General features: G+C 36.1%; 1 protein-coding gene across 3 annotated transcripts in view; it reads left to right on the top strand.

The window, feature by feature from the left end:
- FNDC3A (fibronectin type III domain containing 3A) overlaps window positions 1-22,424 on the top strand; it is a 227,413-nt gene that overhangs the window by 107,001 nt on the left and 97,988 nt on the right. The window contains exon 1 of one of the 3 annotated variants that reach the window (XM_011998604.1): window positions 19,725-19,836. The exons of the other annotated variants lie outside the window; for them this stretch is intronic. Coding sequence (XP_011853994.1) covers window positions 19,830-19,836 — 7 coding nt within the window. The 5' untranslated portion in view covers window positions 19,725-19,829. Of the gene's footprint in view, window positions 1-19,724; window positions 19,837-22,424 lie in introns of those variants that run through there. 3 annotated transcript variants of the gene reach the window in all.

Here is a 22,424-nt window from a genome sequence, read left to right as displayed (position 1 = left end):
CCAGGCTCAGTGGCTCATGCCTGTAATCACAACACTTTGGGAGGCCAAGGTAGGAGGATCATTTGAGGCCAGGAGTTCAAGGCAACATAGTGAGACCTCATCTCTACTACTGAAATTTTTTTTTAAATTAGACATGGTGGTGCATGCCTGTCGTCCCAGCTACTCGGGAGGCTGAGGCAGCAGGATTGCTTGAGCCCAGGAGTTCAAGGTTGCAATGAGCTATGATTGTGCTATTACACTCCAGCCTGGGCGACGTAGCAAGACTCTGTCTCAAATCTGCTTTAACAGGGAAAATTGAAAATGACCATGCATGCTCAGGGAAAGACATAGGCTCTGGGAAGACCTTAAATGTACATGTCAGGCTGATCCATAGCAAGGAGAGAGTCTACGACAATAAGAAAAAAATCAGAACAATAACAAAAAACAGCCAACTCTGGGGAGAGGGAAGAAACTGATTTCCAGAGTTTCTACATGATTAGATTTAAATGTCCAGTTTTCAACAAAAAAAGATTATAAGGCATACAAAGAAACAGAAAAATATTGCCCATTCAAAGGAAAGAAAAGAAATCTACAGAAATTGTTCCTGAAAAAAGACTCAGTGGTAGATCTACTAAATACAGACTTAAAAAAAAAAAAAAAAAATCCTGGGGCTGTGAAAGAAAACAGAGACTTTAAAACAACTCTCTTAAAGATGCTCAGAGGACTAAAGTCCCTGACCATCTAGCTAAACCATTGAGTATAGCCCATGAATCAGTATGTAATTGCACATGTGGCCATTTCTGCTTCCATGCAGAGTACACAACCGGTTGCACTGCTTGAAGTTCTGCCCACTGGGAAGATTTCCCTTCACTGTTGTCCTTCAAGAATGTCCTAGAAAGGGGCTGTAGTGCTGCAGCTGTTCACTTTTGGGTGATGCCTGCATATCATGCAAAACCATTTGTGAACCAGGCCCCAGTCTTCTCTTCCTCTGTCAGCTGACTGTATGGCACTCCCCATGAGGCCATAGGTGCAGGCTGGGGCAGAGAAGGCAGAGCGGCAGGAGTGGAGACCATGGGCATTTGAGCCACTTCCTCATGTAACTTACTTGTGCCTCAAGACCTGCTCGAGCTCAATCACTTCCATTTGATGATGGAATATTGCCGTGCCTGAACCACTTTATGGCTAGATGAGTCAGAAAGCACCCAGTTTATGATAGGCAGTTAGGTCGCATGGTGACTTGATGACCTGTAATCAAATGTGCAGTTTCCACCAAGCCCAGTAACGGGCCAAGAGCTGTCTCTCAAAAGGAGAGTAGTTATCTTCAGAAGATGGCAGGGCCTTGCCCCAAAAATCCTAGAGGCCTTTGCTGTGATTCACCTATGGGGGCCTGCCCACGGCTCCAAACAGCATCCCTATCTGCCACTGACACCTCAGGCACCATTGGATCTGCTGGGTCATATGCCCCAAGTTTCAGAGCAGCTTGCACAGCAGCCTGGACCTGTTGCAGAGCCTTCTCCTGTTCTGGAACCCACTTAAACTGGCAGCCTTTCGGGTCACTCGATAAATGGGCTGAAATAACACACCCAAATAAGGAATGTGTTGCCCCCAAAATCCAATTAGGCCCACTAGACATTGTGCTTCTTTCTTGGTTGTAGGAGGGGCCAAATGCAGCAACATATCCTTCACCTTAGAAGGAATGTCTCAACAGTCTCTCTTTTTCCATTTTTCTGCCTTTTTCTAGCCATACTGGCAGCTGATTAGATTGTGTCCATCCAGATTAAGGTTGGGTCTGCCTTTACCAGCCCACTAACTCAAATCCTTTGGCAGTACGCACACAGACATACCCAGGATCAGTACTTTGTATCCTTCAATCCAATCAAGTTGACACTTAGTATTAACCATCACACCTCCTTCATACCTTTGTTCACATCGTTCCTTCTTACAAAAATTACACAGGAGCATGCACACATACGGGTGAAAGCTTTCTGAATCTTTCCAGCCCTTCAAAACCCAATACTAGTTACATCTATTTTGAGACTCTTTGTGACCACTCCAATGTTAAAAAAAAAAAAAAAAAAAACCTCCCTCATTTCTTGTAATGTATATATTGTCAGGCTTATATCTCTTATCTGGCATGTTATTTATTGGTCTATATTGTTATTTGTCTTTTTTTTTTCTGTCTTAGAGTCCATCTTTAATAATGTAATTAGGTGCTCATTGTCTGCCAAGATTGTGTTGTATGCATTGATTGCATTAATCAACTTTAAATCTTAGAGAGGAATATGAGATTCCTAAAAAGCTTCCTATCTAGTTAGTGGTGGATCTAGAACTCAAATGAAAGTTTTTGATTTCTAAAGAATAATTTTTACCTGCACCAAGATATCTTGGAATCAACTGAGGAGTTTAAACCTACAGATGTGTAGGCCCGCATCAGCCTTTCTCAACTGATTATGATACAAAACCATGACACAGTGGTAATATACTCTTTGTAGGCTACCTTCCCCTCCACTCTCCTCCCCGTAGCACTTACAACTGCCCCTTACATACAGAAATTCAGTAAATGTTTATTTACTTATTTTAGGCATGTAACAATAGAATTGTCTTTATTTCAGCACTTAGTCATTTCTAATTGCAAAGACATTGCCTTATAGATCCTCAAGTAATGAAAAAAGGGAGAGAAAGTGACTTTGTTATTTAATTAGCATATATATTAGCTAATGGTTATTGAACAATCCCTGTACCAGTTAGTGTTGTAAACACTCTACATGTGATTAACCTATTTAATCCTCCCAGCAACCCTTTCAGCTAGCTATTATTTTCATTTTATTTACAAAGAAATTGAGACACAGGTTAATTTCGCCTGTTACTGAATGACTCAGCTGAGACCTGAACTCAGGCAGCCTGGCTGCAGAGTGCGTACTTCTAACAGTTACCTTACAGTGACTTCTCAAACATAGAGTACCTAAGATGGTACTCTACTCATAGTTCAACAATGATTAGTTCCTCCAAACCGTGTACTTGCTTCCTGAAATATTTAATATATTTCAAAATTGAATGCTGAAAGTAATGTCTTAACTTCTTAAGAGCTAAAACCAAATTATTTTACCAAATACTGTACTCATAAATTTATCTTTGAACCTCAAGACTATCCCTGTCAAAAAGTGCCATTTAGCTTTACATGATTTATATTGCATGATGCTGGGGCAAACAGAACCTCTTTTGCTTTTAATTGCAAGATGTAATTTTTCCTCAGAGCAATGAGAGAACATGTTTTATTTCCTTTACTAATCCTGTTTTGAGGGGTGATTTCACTGAAAGAATTTTAAGGAGTGAACGATAGCACTGAGTATGAGAGGTTGAAAAAGGCTCTTTCTTCATTTATACTTAAGAAATACCTTAATTTTTATTACCCTAAATGGCAGAGGTTGGGTGGGGTGACTAATACCATTTGATTCTACTTTTTTGGGAAGAAATCTTAATCAATTGGTTTTAAGATATTTTTGCTAAAGATGATATTATTAGAGTTAATAACAATAGGCATAAAAAGTGTGTGCTTTAAACCTTAACCTAAGCACAGAATGTCCTTGTAAAATACCTTTTTGATTAACTGAAAACCAGAAGCCTTTTTCCAACTCATCTTACTGAAAATATTTACAGAATAACAAATTCAGCCATGGTAAGCAGAATATACTGAAAATAATTCAGTCTTTCCGTGCCTTAAATCATTGTAAGTATTAATAATACTGATTGTACTATATAGTTGTAGATTATGTAGAAGATAGAGTTGAATCTAGATTAGAATATGGCGTGGGGGTTGCTTTTTAAACCCATTACTTTATGTAAATAATTTTTAACCTAATATGTGCAATCACTATTCCAAAACACTGGAGATGTAGTGATAAGCAACATAGACTGTACCTGACCCCCATGAAGTTTACAGTTTCCTAGGAAAGACAGAAGATTAAGGAATTCGATGAAGTGAGACAAGTGTTGTGATTGAAAAAGAAAAAGAAAAGGCACTGTGGAAGCATATAGCAGGAGCATCCAAACCAATCCAGGGACTAGAAAATACTTCCAAGAGGACACTTACAGGGTGAGCCTCCTCTATTCTTTTTCTCTCAAAAATGGAAGATTAAAAAGTTTTATTAATTAGGTGTTTGGTTTAATCAGGACCATTTATTTGATATATATTATTAAGGATAGCAACAAAATTAACTCTTTTGTAATAAGAAAAAACATTACTTTTGCATTGAAAATACAGATCCATGGAAAATAATTTTGGCATATTTCCTCCAAGTATATGGTAGGATTATAGGAGGTTTTTCTTCTTTATACTTTACGTATAGTCTGATAATGTCAACATGAATTTCATAAATAATTATATAAGCGAAGTTTTAACCCCTTTTAAATTGTTTAGTCCAACTTTATTTAAAAATGTGTAGTTGTTTTTTTAAATTAAGACCCTAAGCTCATTCAGGAAAGTGATATACCATAGTGTTTTTGGTGCAGATAAGTGAATTTTTAAACTAGTAAAAAGCCAAAAAATCAGACATATCAAGGTTATCAGTACATCAAATAGTCCATCCGTTTTCTGAAAATCAAGGGAGTGGAAGAAAAGAAATGTCTAAAGTTCATATCATAATATAGAACTGGCTTGAAAGAATTCTGACATTCGGGATAGATAAGAAACCCACTGGTCCGAATGCAGTGGTGTTTACAACTAATTGATCATATCCCGTTATGGATTTATTTGTTTCCTTTCCACTCCCACTGCTTCACTTGACTAGCCTAATAAAATAAAATAAAATATAAAAGAAACTCAAGGCAGAGCATCTTTATACCTTGAGGATTTATTTTCTTAACACTGTGAAAGAATGTCTAGAAAGGTCACCTTCCTTATTAAAAATAAAAACCAGACTCTCCAAAGTTAGCTTCATTAGAAGGATATCCTGGTGAGAAGGACAACTGAATCACAAACACAGAGATTTACCTTAGTTTAGCCTTGTAGTAACTTCTACTACATTTTTTGATTCAGGGAAGTACTAATTAAGCATTCTAACCAAGGGGCAAACCTTTGTAATTTTTTTCTAGAAGCGTGGCTGGGATGAGGCTAGGATGTCCAGAGAATACTTATATAATGTTATAAAGAAACTACCGTGAATTTATATAATCTCATTTACATGCTTTTGTACCATCTGCAGAAAATGTTCTAGGAAACAGAAAAGATCTTTCCTGGTTCCTTTGTTTGTATGGCAACATGTTGGATATGATTTTTAGACACTACCTAGATAGAGATAGAAAAATCATTCTTCTCCACCTTATCTAGGATTCATTCTGTAAGTTTTCCCCTGTTATGGTGACAAACACTAGGCATAATTTCATTTTTCAGAAAGTTTCTTCCTGTATCTAGAGAAGTGTGACTTGTGCTCCTGACTGTGGTTATGGTCTTTGATTAAAGTGCATCCAAACATATCACCATTAACCATAAGAATCACAAAATAACATAATGGTTGCAGGACAGGATTTCTTTACAGGTATGTTATTTTCTCTGTGGCTCCAGAGGTTAAAATTATGACTCTACCAGAGTTGAGTAGAGTTAGCATTGGACTCTCTGATCCCAAAACCCATGTGATACCATTGTTTGAAGATGTCGTTCACTTTTAAAGAATGAATTTTAATCAAATCCAGTTTCCATTCTTCATGGTTTAACAGAGTTCTGTCTTTGACATTCCCTTCTGCTTTATCATGTAATCCTTAAATATTTTTGGAAAATCCTTTTATCATTACAGTAAAATACCATCATATTTCAATATTTTAATATTATTTTTAGTCTTAATATGCTGAAGTGTCTCGCTTATTTGTGTCCAGTCTTCTGTGTTCAGTCACTTGCTAGAACACAGAAAACACAGTCACTGAATTTATGCTCTTTTCCCTGGAGAGATAATTTATTTTAAATCCCTTTTCATGTCCTGAGGAACAACTCATTCTTGACAGTTATTTGAAAGACGTAGACCTTGCCTCACAGCCTAGTACAACAGACAGAAAAGTAACCCACAGTTAAAACAAAGAAGGCAATGCTAAGTGCTATGATGGAATTTACGTGGGAGGCCAGGGTAGGAATACCTGAGCAGGCATAGGGAAGTCATTGAGTGCTTAGGAAAAGATGATGCTTGAAAAAGTAAAAGTTAGCCAGAAGGAAAAAAAAAAATAGAAAAATATTTTCAAGACAGAAGGAACGGCATTTGCAAAGCCCAAGCACACAGAGATTAGAGGAAACGGAAAAGCTGTGATTAGAGAGGTGGCTTGGAGAAGAGACTGCATGGGAGAGTGTCTGAAAATGAGACTAAAAATATATGCTACTTTGCAAATACCATTATATGCCATGCTAGAGATTTCACATTTTATTCTGAAAGAAACGGAACCATTGAAGGATTTTAAGCAGGGGATAATCAAAACTGTAGTAATAAGAATGAGACCTGGAGGCTCAGTGTGGAGGGTAAGAAGAAACTAGGATGATTTACAAATTTCACAGTCAAAAAGAACTATGAGAACAACTGTCTCAGCAGTGTTTTTATTTTCCAAATATTTCTTTTAGATGATTAGCAGTTAAAACAACAACAACAACAACTTAGAATGAGGGAAAGCCCTTGCTTTTTTACATTTTTTTTTAAAACAGTTTTTCTTAAGAAGCAACACTGCTTGAGGAAACGCCACCAAAGCAAAAGCCTGAGGGTATGGGAAAAGGCCCTTGGCATGTTTTCATGTTAGTCTGTATCAGAGTAATGATGACAGAATGAAAGGTTATTAGATGTGCCTCCAGCTTTGATCTCCATTTGGTTTTCCAGTTCCCCTGGGAAGTGCCAGTCTTACCACATAAACTAATAGGAAGGGTAATGCTTTAAGTGTACAGGCCTAGTTTCTTTTTGGAAGAACCTACAGCAGGATGTGAACATTCTGTGTCAAGCCTCCAGGGGTAAGTTCTCTTCCTTTTATAGAAGAAAAGATTTCCAGTTAGGTGTGGATATGTTTAATTCAGGGATAATATATTTTGAAACCTTACACGTATGATTACTCATAAGCTATCCAGCTGTAACCGTTAAAAAATTGATATTTTGATGCCCAAAAAGACTAATAAAGCTTTAAAATTATAGGCCCAAAGAAAAAGTGACTAGTGGGAAGAAGACCCTGAAATTGCAGTGAATTGTAAGGCCATAGTGTAGTGCTCCAAATCTGAATCAAAATGGTATTTTGTCAAGCACAGCATATTATATAAAATACTTAATAAATGGCAACATATCTGCAGATGATATTCTAAAAAGCCTAGATACAGAGACCTTTTTACAGATAATTCATATGGCTAGTAGAACCTTAAGACATGTTTCTAAGGGTCCAGACCTTAAAGCACAGAAGCTGTGAGGAAACTAAAATATAGATACTGTTGTATGGGCAATCTATAATTAAAATTAAAAAGTTTAGCTATTATGTAAAAAGAGAACCTAGCGCAACCTGTGATGACATTAGCAGTACTGATTTAATGCAGTCTGCATGGTAGATGACTAGCCTGCTTTGTCACTTGAGCAGTGTTTTTCAATCTGTGGCCTTAATGTTTGATCCTGACAGGATTTGCGTCACTGATCCGTATCACTGCCTATGTGATGTCAAAGTGTGGGTGTTCAGTTATTGAGACATAGTTAACCTAATGTGCTGCAGTAAATCCTAAGTACTCTTTCCTACTAAAATAACAAAAGAATGATTCATCATTGTTCATATTAGGCTGATACTAAAAATAGTAATGTTCACAACCTGCTGCATTCGTGCACATTAATATCACAGCCTCTGCAGCTTTCTAAACAAGTGCACTAAAAATAATTTCTTGTTTAGAAACAGGTGCTTGGTAAACATGTCTCCTTCAAGTTTTCTATTTATATGCAGTTCAATTTACTGCTAAAGGTAGATTCTAACCATGAGTCGTTCTTCAAATGTACTCTACTTAGTGTTTGTCACTGATACATCTAATTGTGCTGCAAATCTAATCATAGAAATTTTCAGTTACTTGTACACAGATAAATGAAATTATCCACAATTCTGAATCATACTTAGGCCCCTAATTTAAGCATTCTGCTTTATCCAAACTTTAAAAAGAATAATAAATTTCCAAGGAAAAGAAAGGTCTCTAAACATCTAAGCATGAATAATGACCTTGATCTTTTCTGTTTCTTCTGTAACTTCCTTATTCTGTTCCCAAGTTCTGACTCACCAACTTGGTGAGTTCCTAGATCAAGGCCTACACTAATTGCCTGCCTTATATGAATAAATGTTGCCAGGTGTTTCATAGCCTTAATAAATAGGTATTCCTTATTAGTAGGGGGACCTTATATCCCAATTTGTCTAAGACAGTTCTGTTTTTTGCCTCATCTTGATACCTAACTGGTTTAACATTTGTCTTGGATTTATCATTTTAAAACAATATTATTAGTAGTTCATTAAAATAAGTTGTGATAGATTTGGTTGACAACCATTTTGAATTTCCATCTTCCGCCTTGATCTCTAGTAAGTAGCTCATCCATCTCTTTTTCACTTTAACTTGTGGTTAAATCTTAGACAACCAAAATAAATCATTCTGTCTTCCTGACCCTTGCCAGAGCAAGTCTTAATTAACAGTCAATTAAAGTGTGCTTAGATTTAAAGGACCGGGGACTAACTCCTTTCAGTTTCCTGGTGGTAGTGGCAGAAGTATTTGATGCTGCTGTCTTTGCTGGCCACTTGGTGTCACCAAGGCACCTACTGGAAGGACCAGTGGGAAGCATATAGGTTAAATAAATAAATATGAGGAAATTAAATATTTCTGCCACTGAATATATAAAAAATGGTTTGAATGATTTTATCACTTTTTGTATTGTACAAATCTGTAACTGTTATTTGGCAGTACTTTTTTTTATTTTGCAGTAAACCCTTTCAGCAATAATGAGCTCAAAAACAAGGTCTAAATTTGGTGAAACATGCAAAAGAAAAATAAAGACAATTCAGTGAGATTTGTAAAAGTACTTAAAGTTTTTATAATACTTAATATTGTAAAAATATTTGAAGTATTTGCACATCTCAATAAGAAACAAAAAATAGAACTGAGAATATCCTCCACTTAGCAGATATGCTCCCAGCTTACCAGATAGCACCTTAGAAACAGTTTTTCTTAATATAAATATTGTAGTCTTAAAATATTACAAAAAAGAGTCAGTTGAAGGTATCAGCAGCTTTAAGTTTATAAACCATAAAATACAACATTGTAAGCAATTTTATTTAAAAAAATTAAGATGTCTATTTGAAAGAAATTTTTCAATTAAATACCAGTGATAAGGAATTAAAGACAGGTATAGCTAAGAAATTAAAATATATACGTACTAAGAATATTTGTTCTGTTTATATTACCTCAATATTCAGATACTCAATATGAAGAATACCTTTAAATGCTCTTTAATGTACTTGCCTATGTGTTTTTTAGTAAAGCATTTTATTTTTCGATAGATTTTGTTAGAACTTTATCTCCTTCAATGTAATTAAAATATATCAGTCAATAAAGAAACATACCAAATTAGTATTTTTAATGATCTTTAGCCCCCTTTTTCACTTCAGAAGTGTTCCTGATTGGGTGATGATAATATAATTATCCTACCTCTGCTCTGTTTCTTCCTTCTTCCCGTCACCAGAGCTCAGCCAGCCTGAAAGATAAATCCCTGTCCCTATTACTACTAAGAGTTATTCCCAAACCCTCATCCATAAATGTAGGGAAATTTCATCAGTCTAGGAAGTGGGAATAATAAAGATAATGTATGGTTTTTCATTAAGTTAAATTTATTCACTTAAGACTTTTTAAAAATTCTGAAGTTAAATCTTTTATAATGTTTGAAGTTACGGTATCCTCTCTTTATGAATTGATGTGACAATATAGGATAGACTTCCTTCCGTCTGTTCTTAATTTCTTAACTTTTAATGTCTTTACTTGGCCTAATGAAAAGCTGGTTAATGAGTCCCCAGAATTTGTTTTGAAATTTTGCTGGCACATAAATCCAAATGTTTGGGAAATACTAACTTAGAACACAGATAACTTCTGTATTGACCATTTTCTGGTTAATATCTAGCCTCCTAACCTTATCCAGGCACCCTCACCCCTCAAATCAATCCAAAACATATTTGGCCTTAGACTGATCCTCACATTGCTTTCCTATTAGCATGTATAATGTAAAATAAAAGTTTTGTTGAATCGACATCTTAGTATAAGTAAAGGGAAAAATTATGAAGAAAGAAATTGGCTACTATCTGGTGAGATATGCAGGTTGACTAAGGCCTCTGAACGGGAAAAGAGGTAAAACCTGGGTGAGCAAATCAGAGAGAGTTAAAAGGAGAAGAAACAAGGTTTGATTTGTGCCCAAGGACAAAATTATAGTTTCTAATTCTTCACTTCCCTTTATCTCCCCTCAGACTATTGGCATATTTCATTGTCAGTCACTACCCAGCAATAGACTCCCTCCCATGGAGCACCTGGTTGCAGATTTCATTGATCTTTCCTTGGTCCCTTGACTCTGTGGACATGTGTCAATTAAGCTCTAAGGTGCATGAGTTTAACACATATTATTTAGATGCTTATTCAGAACCTGCACCTTAATACTGCCACAAGAATCAGAGTCAGGGTCAGAGTCAGTCTTTTGAAGTATCAGATAAAAATAGATAGAAGAGTAGAAGTGTGCACCTCACATCCCATCCTTTTATGTCTTAGTGACCTGAAACCACTCTTTGTTTAGCTGAATGAGTCTGCCTTTTAAATTTTTGGACATGCAAATGACCCTGATTATGATAATCTAACAGAAGCCTTAATAAACAGCTGATCTGGTTTGCCAGGAAAAAAAAAAAAATCAAAATCAACTGTTCTTACTTTTAATTTGCCTCATAACTAACAATCTCTTTCTGCAAATAAACTGATTCATCTGTTGTAGCTGTTGATTTTGCAACTATTTTGGAGGACGTGTTGCTAAAAGTTAGACATTTATGGATGCTTTACTGAATTTTATATATGGTAGAAGTCATCTTGGACTATACCTGCTTTAGTTGTTTTTTTTTTTTTTTTTTTTTTTTTTTTTTTTTTTTTTTAAGCCAAATCATTGGAATCATGTTGTATGGCAGTGTGGGCCATACTTAAACTGCAGAAGGGAAGAACTAATTAAACCAACTTGACAGCGTGGTCTTGGTGTCTGATTTTAATCATATTTCAGATTACACAGAGCAGAGAGTTTTATTGCTCATCCTCTAGTAAGAGCACAAGACTAGCCTCCCTCCTTTTTAAATTTTTATTTATTTATTTATTTAGAGACAGGGTCTCACTATTTTGCCCAGGCTAGTCTCTAACTCTTGGGCTCAAGCATTCCTCCCACCTCAGCCTCCCCAACTGCTGGGATTACAGGCATGAAGCAAGCCTAGCTTTGTTTTCTTGATTTTCTTAAGCTTACTCTTTTTTCTTATTGTCTTTTCTATATTAATTTCCCCTTTTCTTCCATTTGTCATGGCTTGGGTTTTGGTTTGGTTTGGGTGCTACATATGTCTTAAATCACCTTAAATTGTCTTTTGGAATGGGTTTAGCTACTAATTCACTGATTGTTTTCCATATAATATCCCTTACTTACTAGAAACAGTTTAGGATCTTTCTTCACAGTAGTTTCAGTGAGATAAATATAGGTACATTTTGCTTTGTTATATGTAACTAGCAGATATTTAGGGCATAATCATGTTGGGTTTTCCATCCAAATGTCAGTGCTTTTTGTGTGCTTTAGGTGATATTGACTCCTACCTTGAGTACCCTTCTAAGAAAACTTAACAAGACTTAACTTCATACCCTTACTATTCTCCCATTTGCCACAGAGTTCTCATCCTCAGTGTTAGTGATGTGGTCACTACATTCAAGGACCTTTTGGTTATAGTGAGGAAAATACAGGATGCATGTATTTTTTGTTTCTAAAGACCTTGTTAATTTGAGTATATGCATCAAACAATTGTTCTATAGGAATAAACACAGAGGATGCATTGAGAAGATTACAGTTTATAGGAATGCATTATGCAGTGACCAGCATATTTTTCATTTTCCCATTCTTGTTTAATTATATGACAATTTTAGCAAACTTAAAAATGTACCTGCTTATTTTTGTAATATCTCAAATATTTTGCAGAGAGCTATCTTAATAGCATGGCATGTCATAGCAAGTGTTTGGATTTCTTCATAACATTTTAACATATTAACTACCATTCCTGAACTATTGATTTTCAGGTAGGCTTGTCAATATAAGCACTAGCACTGTGCTTAGGTGACATTGCTTAAGCACTTACTGTGAACCAAACACTGTTCTAAGTGCTGTACAAATATGAACTCACTTAATCTGCATAGTATCTCTATGAAATAGAATAATTATTTCCAATTTACATGTGAGAAAACTAAGATACAAAGAGGTTAAGTAACTTGCAAGGTCTCACAGCTATAAGCTGTCATTAGAATTAGACGGGCTAGCTCAGAGTCCATGTTCTTCATCACTACCTTATGCTGCCTTATGTTTAGGCTATAACAAATTATAATAAAATGAATGATAAAATAGCAAAATAATAACAAAATTCCACTTGAAGACATTTTGATCCCAGTGGAAACAAATGTGGTTCACATAGTATTGACAAGGATAGACTAGTATTTTACCAGCTTGAGTGGCCTCACCCAGTTCATGTGGAAGCATAGTAGGCTACAGTAAAGAATTTGGACTTCATCTCATCACAATAAAGAATTGTCTCTGGGTTATAAGCAGAGGAGGATACAATGAAATTTGTTTTTTTTTTTTAGATCAGTTTAGCATTAGTGTGAGAGATGTATCGATTGCTAGGGACTGGGGGCAAGGAGACCCATTAGGAGAATACTGGAATAGTTCTAGAAAGAGCCTAGTGCTGCTAAGGCAATAGCAATGGAGTAGAAGAGAACATGGATTTGAGAGATATTTAGGAGATAAAACTGTCAGAACTCCCAAATAGATGACGTGGAAGTTGAGATGAGGGGGAAAATAGAGTCTAGGATTATTCTCACATTTCTGTCTTGAGATTAACTTATCATGGGTAACAGAGGTGGAGTGACTATTGATGGAAAAAATAACTGGTTTTGAGTTTTATGTAAATTAAGTATTATAGAGCTCCAGAAAAAAGTCTGGATGAGATACAGAATGATAATTTTTCATGAGAGTAGTAAATAAGATCATCTTGAGAGATCATGTAGATTAAGAGAAGTGGACCAAGAGCAAAACTCCCAGGAAAACAAACACTTAAGGAAGAGCAGAAGACAAGAAGCCATTAAAGAAATTGAAAAAGTATGATCAGGAGGTAGAAAGGAAACTAGGAGAAACTAGTATTTCGTATGTTAAGGGAGAATATTTAAGAGAGTTGTCAGCAAGATTAATTGGATTTGGTAAGTAAGAGTTTGATCTCAGTGACTTTTGCCAGTGCAGTCTCAGTAGAGTGGGCTGGATAAAAGCCTGATTATGGTGAGTTGAAATGTGATTTTTGGGGCCAGGCACCGTGGCTTATGCCTGTAATCCCAGTACTTTGGGAGGCTGAGGCGGGCGGATCACGAGGTCAGGAGATCCAGACCATCATGGCTAACATGGTGAAACCCCATCTCCACTAAAAATACAAAAAATTAGCCAGGCATGGTGATGGGCACCTGTAGTCCCAGCTACTCGGGAGGCTGAGGCAGGAGAATGGCATGAACCGGGAGGCGGAGCTTGCAGTGAGCCGAGATCGCGCCACTGCACTCCAGCCCAGGCGACAGAGCGAGACTCCGTCTCAAAAGAAAAAAAAATGTGATTTTGGAGACTTCCATTTCAAGTCATTTGGTAGAATGGATGCTCTGCTCTGGGTACCATCCTCTTATTAAGAAACGATCTTCTATAAGATAATCTTAATTGCGTTGTCATGCCCACAGAAAGTAAGAGACATGTCCTAGGGAATAGGGAGCAAGAAACAATGCTGGACAGTTGGTTATCCATTTGGATTAAAATGAAATCAGATCCTTTCCTCATACCTCACCCCAAAATTAGTGCTTGAAGACTTAAAGACTTATGTGAAAGGATAAACTTAAAAATAATAATAAAGAGAGAGTATCTTCATGACTACAGAGTAGAGAAAGTTTTTTTAGGATACAAACACACAAAATGCTGACTATCAAATGATTAGTAAATTTGACTCAATTACAATTAAGAACTTCGGTACATCATAAAATATATGAAAAATAAGTTATAAACTAGGAAGAAGATATTTGCAACCAATGTAACCATAGAGAATTAGTATTCTGAATACACAAAAACTCTTCCCAATCTATGTTTTAAAAAAGACTACCCAGTCCAGCCTGGGCGACAGAGTGAGACTCCGTCTCAAAAAAAAAAAAAAAAGACTACCCAGTAGAAGAATAGGTGGAAAACATGAACTGGGTAATACAAAATAAGATCAAAGTGAGAGCAGAAATTTAAAAATCTAAATACCAGGTAATGGAGAGGTTCAGTAGAACCTCTTACACATGCCTGGCTGGTAGGAATAAAAATTAATATACTCGGGAAAAGTATGTGGCACTATCCTATAAAAATTAACATTCACAAAACCCTAAGACACAGCATTTCCTCTCTTAGGTACATACCTTAAAGAAACATTTGCACATGTGGGCTGAGAGACATATAGATAGCAGCAGTGTTCATGCTCCTATCTAAAGCATTAGATTGTCTTCTCTATCTACTTTAATTCCTTTGTTGATGTCATCCAGTCTCATTGATTTAAAGCCTATCTACCAAAGACTCTGGAATTTGTATCTCTAGACTAGGTAGGTATTTCCTTGAACTCCAGAATAGTAAAATGAACTGCCTGCTAGTTGAAATCTGCATTTGGATGATAATAGACGTTTCTAATGTAACATGTCCAAATCTGAACACCTAATCAACCCCAAATATGCTTCATCCACTTTTGTGCTATTAAAATTAGTACTGCTATGAATGTTCTAAATTACATCGTTTGGTTGGTGTCATATGTAAGCATTTCCACTGCCCATATACTTAAAAGTAGAATTACTAGATGTTAGAGTATGCATATGTTCAACTTTAGCAGATATTGCCAGTTTTGCAAAATGGTTGTAGCATATTCTTACCCGCAATGTGTATAAGTCATTTGAATTTTTTTTAATATAATTTAGATCATGTTTTAAAATTCAGCAATGGCTCTTAATTTACTCAAAGTAAAAGCATACAGTGACCTATGAGGCCTAACAAGAGTGTAACTCATTTCCCTCTTAATCACTCTAACCTCACTCCTTTTCTCCCTCTTCACTCATGATGCTCTGGTTACAGTGGTCCTTGTTAAGTCTTAAACATGCCAGTCATGTTCCCCCTTAGGACCTTTACTCCCTCTGTGTAGAATGTTCTTCCCTCAGATATCCATATGGCTCACTCCCACACTTCTTTCAAGTCTTGGTTCAAATGTGACCTTCTCATTGAAACCTAAACTGATCTCTGTATTTTAAATTGCGATCTTCAATCTCCCCACTCACCATCAGCCTGTCTTAGTACTTAAAATCCTTTTTACCCTACTCTGTTTTCAATTTGTTTCTTTTGAGATGGGGTCTCACTCTGTTGTCCAGGCTGGAGTGCAGTGGCAGGATCACAGCTCGCTGTTATCTCAGCTTCCTAGGCTCAAGCGAGATTCCCACCTGAGCCTCCTGAATAACTGGGACCACAGGCATGCGCCACCACACCCAACTCGGTTTTTGAGATTTTTTGTGGAGACAGGGTCTCACTATGTTGCCAAGTCTAGTCTTGAACTCCTGGGCTCAAGTGATCCACATCAGCCTCCCAAAGTGCCAGCATTACAGGCACGAAGCAGCACACCCAGCCTCTCTTTTTTATTTTATAGCATTTATCACTTTGAAATATACTTTGTGATTTACTTGAATATGATTTAGTTATTTACCATGTTATTATTTTCTTCCTCTAGTGCCCAGAACAGTATCTGACACATTGTAGATAATCTATATGTGTTTGTTGTTAAGTGAATGAAAGCAAAAAAAAAAAAAAAAAGAAACGGAAAAGAGCCCAAAAGCTAATGACAGAATAAACAAATTATAGTTATTTACACAAAAACATAAATGAAAATGAGGAAACTACAGCTATATGAAACTACATAGATGAGTCCTAGAAATCATAATATTGCACAAGGCAATTTTCTGGAAACTATACACTGTAAAATTTTTATAAAACTCAAGCAAGCAAAACAGTATTGTTTAGGGATATATGTGTTTTTTTTGTAGGAAATTATTTTTAAAAGAAAGGTAAGAATAAACTCAAAATTCAGAATAATGGAGACATGAGTGGCACAAAGTGATGGATTAGATGGTGAAGGAGCACATGGGTGCAACAGTATTGGTGTGATCTGTTTCTTGGCTTGCATGGTGGATTTGAAATAGTCACTTTAATGAGTTACACTATTTTCTTTTGTGTGTATCAAATATTGCATAATCAAAATTTTATTTAAAATGTGAAAGTGAATGTAAGGTCAGAAAATAGAGTCATGTTATACAGTTAATGTTATATAGAGTTATGTTAGAAAATCCAGTTAAATAGAGTTATATAGAGTTATATTAGAAAATCGAGTTAAATAGAGTTATATAGAGTTATGTTAGAAAATGGAGCTACTGTTACTTTTGAGAAGTTTGGCTGAGAAAAGAGTGGTCGCTGGATGGTATGACGGGGCAGAAAAAATGTGTCAGTCAGAGATGGATGGTATGCGTGGTTTATGTGTGAAAGTTTACCATGTTTCTGGGCACAGATGCAGTGGTTCAGAGACTGAACAAAGGCAAAGGCAAAAATACCTGACAGGACAGAAATGACCAGTGAAGCCAAGTCCAAGTGGAGGATCAGATCAAGAGTAAAAGAGGAAAGATAGCTTTGATTTAGTGAAGGAACAATGCTGCTTCTGCAAATAGAGGAAAGGAATGAGAAAAGTTTGTATGTAACATTGAGTTCAGTTTCATAACATCAGGAGTTCAGTTTCATGTCAAATAACGTGAAGAGTTCAATTTCAAGATATGGTTGAAGTCAGGTTGGGGAGGGCTCTTAAAGCGTAATGAGAATTTCTGATAATCACCCTAGAAAACAGGATAAGTGATTGACCAGGGAAAGGTTCATGAAAGGATTCCTGAGCAGTGCTGACAGCTGAGTTAAGATTGAAGATACTAAATTTTATAAACATGCCAGTTGAGTACCACTTGATTTCTACAACTCAGGTATAAGAGAAGACTGATTGAACTTGAGATTTTCAGGAGATAGGGAAGTCAAAGGAAGACATGGATGGGAAAGGAAATCAGGCTATGAAAGCAGTGTTGGATCAGGAGAAAAGGGAGATCATTATGAAGAACAAATGTAGAAGAAAGAGAACTCGAGAGATGAAAGAAAGATATCATGGCCATATGAAAGTTTGAGATTTCAAAGATGAGATAATCGAGTTCTAAGAAATAAGTTCCAGGTTGTATCTTTGAACATGGGTTACTAAAAATACAATGAAAGACACGAGTTCAAGGAACTTTAAGCGTAGATTTTGGACATTAAAGTCATGCTAATGGACAAGAGTTGGGATGGAGAACAAAATTGAACGCAGCACCAAAGTTGTCAATAAATGAGGACTCAGCCTTAAAGCATTGAGAAGGGGTAGAGGATTGTATGCACATATGCCGTGATCTCAAGGAAGAAGGAACTTTAGCATGAAACAGGAACAACAGTGGTGAAGGAAAGTAGCCTTGGAGTATCTGCAGACTACCAGCACTGCTTCAGGAGAGGATAGGAAGTCTCTGCTCCTGGGGCATGCTGGGGAAAGTGTTCCAGGACATCCAGGCTTCATTTCAAGGCAACACAGGAACAAGTGTTCCGTAAAAAGATTGAGAATATAAGGGAATTTATTTATAATGGAAAAAAAAAAACTTTCTAGTGAGCATAATGGAAACGATTGAAAGGAGATGATAAGTTAAATAATCAGTCAAGAAATGGAAATACAGCTGTGTGAAAATGTGAGCAAAAATAAGAAGGTGGTCTGCAGAGGCTTGCTTTTTGTTTAGGGGCTGAAGATCAGAGACATGGTCGGATTTACAGAGGGGCTGGGTCTAACGTTTGTGAGTACATTCTGTTGATACCAGGAGACTCCTTGCCCTTTGGTCTCGTTTTTCAGGGCAACCCTGCCTTTTCATAGGAATTTTGAGGTTAACAGTTACCCTTCCCCACTTGTAAGAATAGACCCTTACTGTCTTATCTCCTCTGGGGTGTCTTACATGTATTTACTGGGACCTATTTCTCTAGGGTATCCTTTGCCAATTATTTTCCACCTTTGTGTGAGATGGGGCCTCTGAACGTAATTTACAGTTTTTGAAAAGTATAGCCTTATTATTAGATAATCCTGCCTTTTCCTCGCTTTGTGCCCTTGGCAAGTTACTCTGCTCCAGTTTTCTTACCTGGAAATGATACTCACTTAACTTGTTAAGATTAAGTGAGTTAACACAAGTAAAACACTCAAAATGATGCCTAGTATATACTCTGCACTATATGGTTATTTTTGAAAACATGGTGATTATACTTTTACATACTATAACTATTATTTACTGAGTATCATCAACCAATATACTTGGTGCTTTATTTAATTTCATTCTCACAACAATGCTATGATGTTGATTAACCTTGTCACTGAAATAAGCTAAGACCTCAGAGAAGAGCAGTAAATTGCCTTGCTAATAAATACTGAAGTTGTTATTAAAGTATATCTTTTAATACCAAAATTCACTTTCTTTCCACTGTACAACTTGTTACAAACCACTGTCATTATCATTACCTGTGTATTTGTGTTAGCTGTTAATAAATTTCCTCTGAAGTTACATAGCACCATAAAGTAATGAAAGATCTCCAAAAGTTCTTATTCTTCTTTCCTGTTGTAACTGGACATCTTTGATCTCCTTTCTGGTCTCTACTTGTTCTTGGATAGAGAACTCTGAACCTGCACCTGAGGCTGTCTTTTCAGATTCATGGATATGAGTAAGAATGCCATCTACTGAGCACCTGCACTTTAATTTAAATCTTAAATTTAAAAAAAAAAAAAAACAATGAAAGTGGTAGTCTTTATTCTCTTAAGAGGCAAATAACAGCCTGAAACATAAATCTCACCTTTGAGATACATGTCTACCAAACCTATATTCTATACACAATTATTTGTGTATTGTGGATATTCTTTAAGGATTATCGAGAATTATGTTATACAACGACATTTCAGACTGAATCTTTTAAATTAATAAATATTATCTCAAATTTTATAAATGAAAATTAGCGGCAGGCTACATGAGTAAAAAATTAGAAGATAGCACCTGTAGTGTTATTGAAGGTAAAGTGAACACAAAGAGAATCATTTACATCAAATATATATTTCTGAAAAGTATACTTTGATAAGCTTTTGAATGGTTCATAAGGAAATCTGAAAGATGTTCAAATTCAGGGCAGCAGCAGTAGAAATCATTTAATCATTTTTTTTCCCTGTATCAGAAACGTTCCTGCAAGCGGGAACGTTTGCTTTTTTTCCCCCTTCCCCTTTCCCGGGTCACTGCAGGTCACGTGATGACTATCATGTGACTCGGTCAAAGGATCTTTTCCTCTTACAGCCTTGCAAAAGAAAAAAAAAAAGACCGTTCTCCAATTAAAGCTGTTAACGTGTACTACGCTGTTTCCTTGTTGGATTTTCTTGTTCTCTGCTGCTACTGTAAAAACAAAATGAGTGGTAAGATTTGCTGTTTTCGAACATTCTGCTTTTATTTTAAGACAGAAAGCATTGTATTAATCTAAAGTCATGCCGTGTGTTTTTAAAAATAGATGCTAAATATAATCGCTATAAAAATATTTTAAATTGCCATGTAATTACAAAAAGGTTAGACTGTGTCGAGTTATTTTGTAATTTTATATTCCACAGAGTATTCCATTCTAGGATCTTTATTTTAGTAGGTTTTTCTTCTAGAGCTGAAATCTGAAAATTGGCATCAGATTATTTGGAAGCCATTGTGAAAGCTGGCTTGTAGAGAATGTGTAGCACAGCAGCAGCACGTTTCATTTTAAGAATTAAAACTCCTGGACAAATTTGTAATTTTATTTTTAAAAAAACTCTTAAATATGAATCAATATTAACAAGGAAAAATAAGGAAGAATTTAAGTTATACTAGATGAAATATCTTCTTTAAGTCAGTGATGGCACTTTTTAAGAAACTGGGGTGGGGAGCTTCTCAGATTTCTTAAGACAATTGGTTAGAATTGTTGACTCTTCTGCAGGTTTTTGAAATAGGAAATGTATGCTTAATAGCTCCATGATTGGGGTAAATCATGCTCAAATCACATAGATTATAAAGGAGCTGCTAGGTGTATACACAGTTGTTCGGGTATTGCTACTCTTGTGCCAAGTATACATTTGACAATACGATCTGAGTTTCTTCCTTGGGACAAAATCTCCCTCACTGCATACAAATTTAAGTCAGTTTATAGTTAATCTTCTGTTACTTTCTAAATTAAGAAGTATTGTTGGAACTAAGGAGCTAATCATTTACATCATTAAATATGCAAGGCTTTAAGGTTTTGCTACTATAGACACAGGAATAACAACAGACATGAGATGCTGTAAATGCTGCAGTTCTAAACATCGATACTTGTATTTATTATGTTTATACAATAGGGGTTTGCATTCAGTGTTGAATGTTACTTCACAACAATATTTTAGGCATTAAATGTGATACCATTAAATTGTCTTTTTAAAAAATAATCTGGCTGGGCATGGTGGCTCACACCTGTAATCCTAGCACTTTGGGAGCCCGAGGCAGGTGGATCACTTGAGGTCAGGAGTTCAAGACCAGCCTGGCCAACATGAGGAACTCCCATCTCTACTAAAAATACAAAAATTAGCCGAGCTGAGATCATGCCACTGCATCCAGCCTGGGCAACAGAGTGAGACTCCGTCTCAAATAAATAATAATAAAAAAAACCTATTAAATGACGCGTTTATATTTGGAATTTTGGCTGGGCACAGTAGCTCACGCCTGTAATCCCAGTATTTTGGGAGGCCGAGGCTGGCAGATCACTCAGGCCAGAAGTTCAGGACCAGCCTGGCCTACATGGGGAAACCCCGTCTCTACTAAAAATACAAAAATTAGCTGGGCTTGGTGGTGCCCACACCTGTACTCCCAGCTACTCAGGAGGCTGAAGCAGAAGAATCACTTGAACCCAGGAGGAAGAGGTTGCATTGAGCTGAGATAGTGCCACTGCACTGCAGCCGGGCAACAGTGAAACTCCATCTAAAAAAAAAAAAAAAATCTAACCATGTACCATTTCTGCCTCAGGATAAAAAAAAAAATTACTTGCTAGAGTGAAAGGATTACTTCGTAAAGAAGTAAGTTAATCAGTCTTTTTCCTGGGCTACATCTAGTAATATATTTACTGCTGGTTTATTTTAGGCTACATTTCTGTTTTCAGCATCACACTTAGATGTAATTAAAAAACAAAGTAGAATTTTGTATTACCAAATTATAAACTATTTTAGCGGCTATCAAAGTATAAAATGGTTTGAATTGTAACTACATATATATTCATGTTTCTGGTAAAAGGAGGGCAACTTGAAGCAATTATGTGATTTTACTATTTTGAATGTAATTAGCAATAACTTATTACTCTGATGGCAAAACAAAAACACCTGTTCTAATGACTCGCTCTAAGGATTAAATTTGACAGCATATAAAAGGACCCACAGTAAAAGTGCAAATGCTAATGGTGTTTATTAAGATTACAAATATGATTTTCAGTGAATTCTGTCAAGTTCTCGCTGAATTTCACATACTATAAATAATATCTAAGCCACCTGTAAGGATTCAGGAAGTTAGTTTATTGTAATTTTATTTAAATTAGCTAATGGAAGTAAACCAGCGTTAGTTTAAAACAGTCCTCATTTCTCTTGAGTCTAGAAATACAGGAACTAAAAGGTGAGTTTTATATGAAGCTTTTCTGCCTAGAGGTATAAAGCAGCTCACAGGTTTTATCCAGTAAATTAATAGGTAATGTTTGCTTAAACTTAAGAAAGTTTTATTCTTTCTCTCATGTTTTTAAGGATGTAAAGATAACAAAGGCTTTAATTTTCCTTAGAGGCTTTAGAGCATAGTTCTTAAGCCTCAAATTTTATCAGTTGCCAATACTGCATAGTAGTTTAATGTTTACTAAAAATGTGGTAAGGATATGTCCTTAGAAATGAAACTACCTGGTTTTGAATCCCACTTCTACCACTTGGGGAGCTTAACCTCTCTGTGCCTCAGTGTCCACATCTAGAAAATGGGGATG

The sequence above is a fragment of the Mandrillus leucophaeus genome, unplaced genomic scaffold, assembly GCF_000951045.1.
Source record: "Mandrillus leucophaeus isolate KB7577 unplaced genomic scaffold, Mleu.le_1.0 Scaffold577, whole genome shotgun sequence".
NCBI classification, from domain to species: domain Eukaryota; kingdom Metazoa; phylum Chordata; class Mammalia; order Primates; family Cercopithecidae; genus Mandrillus; species Mandrillus leucophaeus.
The sequence above is the reverse complement of the archived record's forward strand: the minus strand, read 5'-3'. Positions and strand labels throughout refer to the sequence as shown.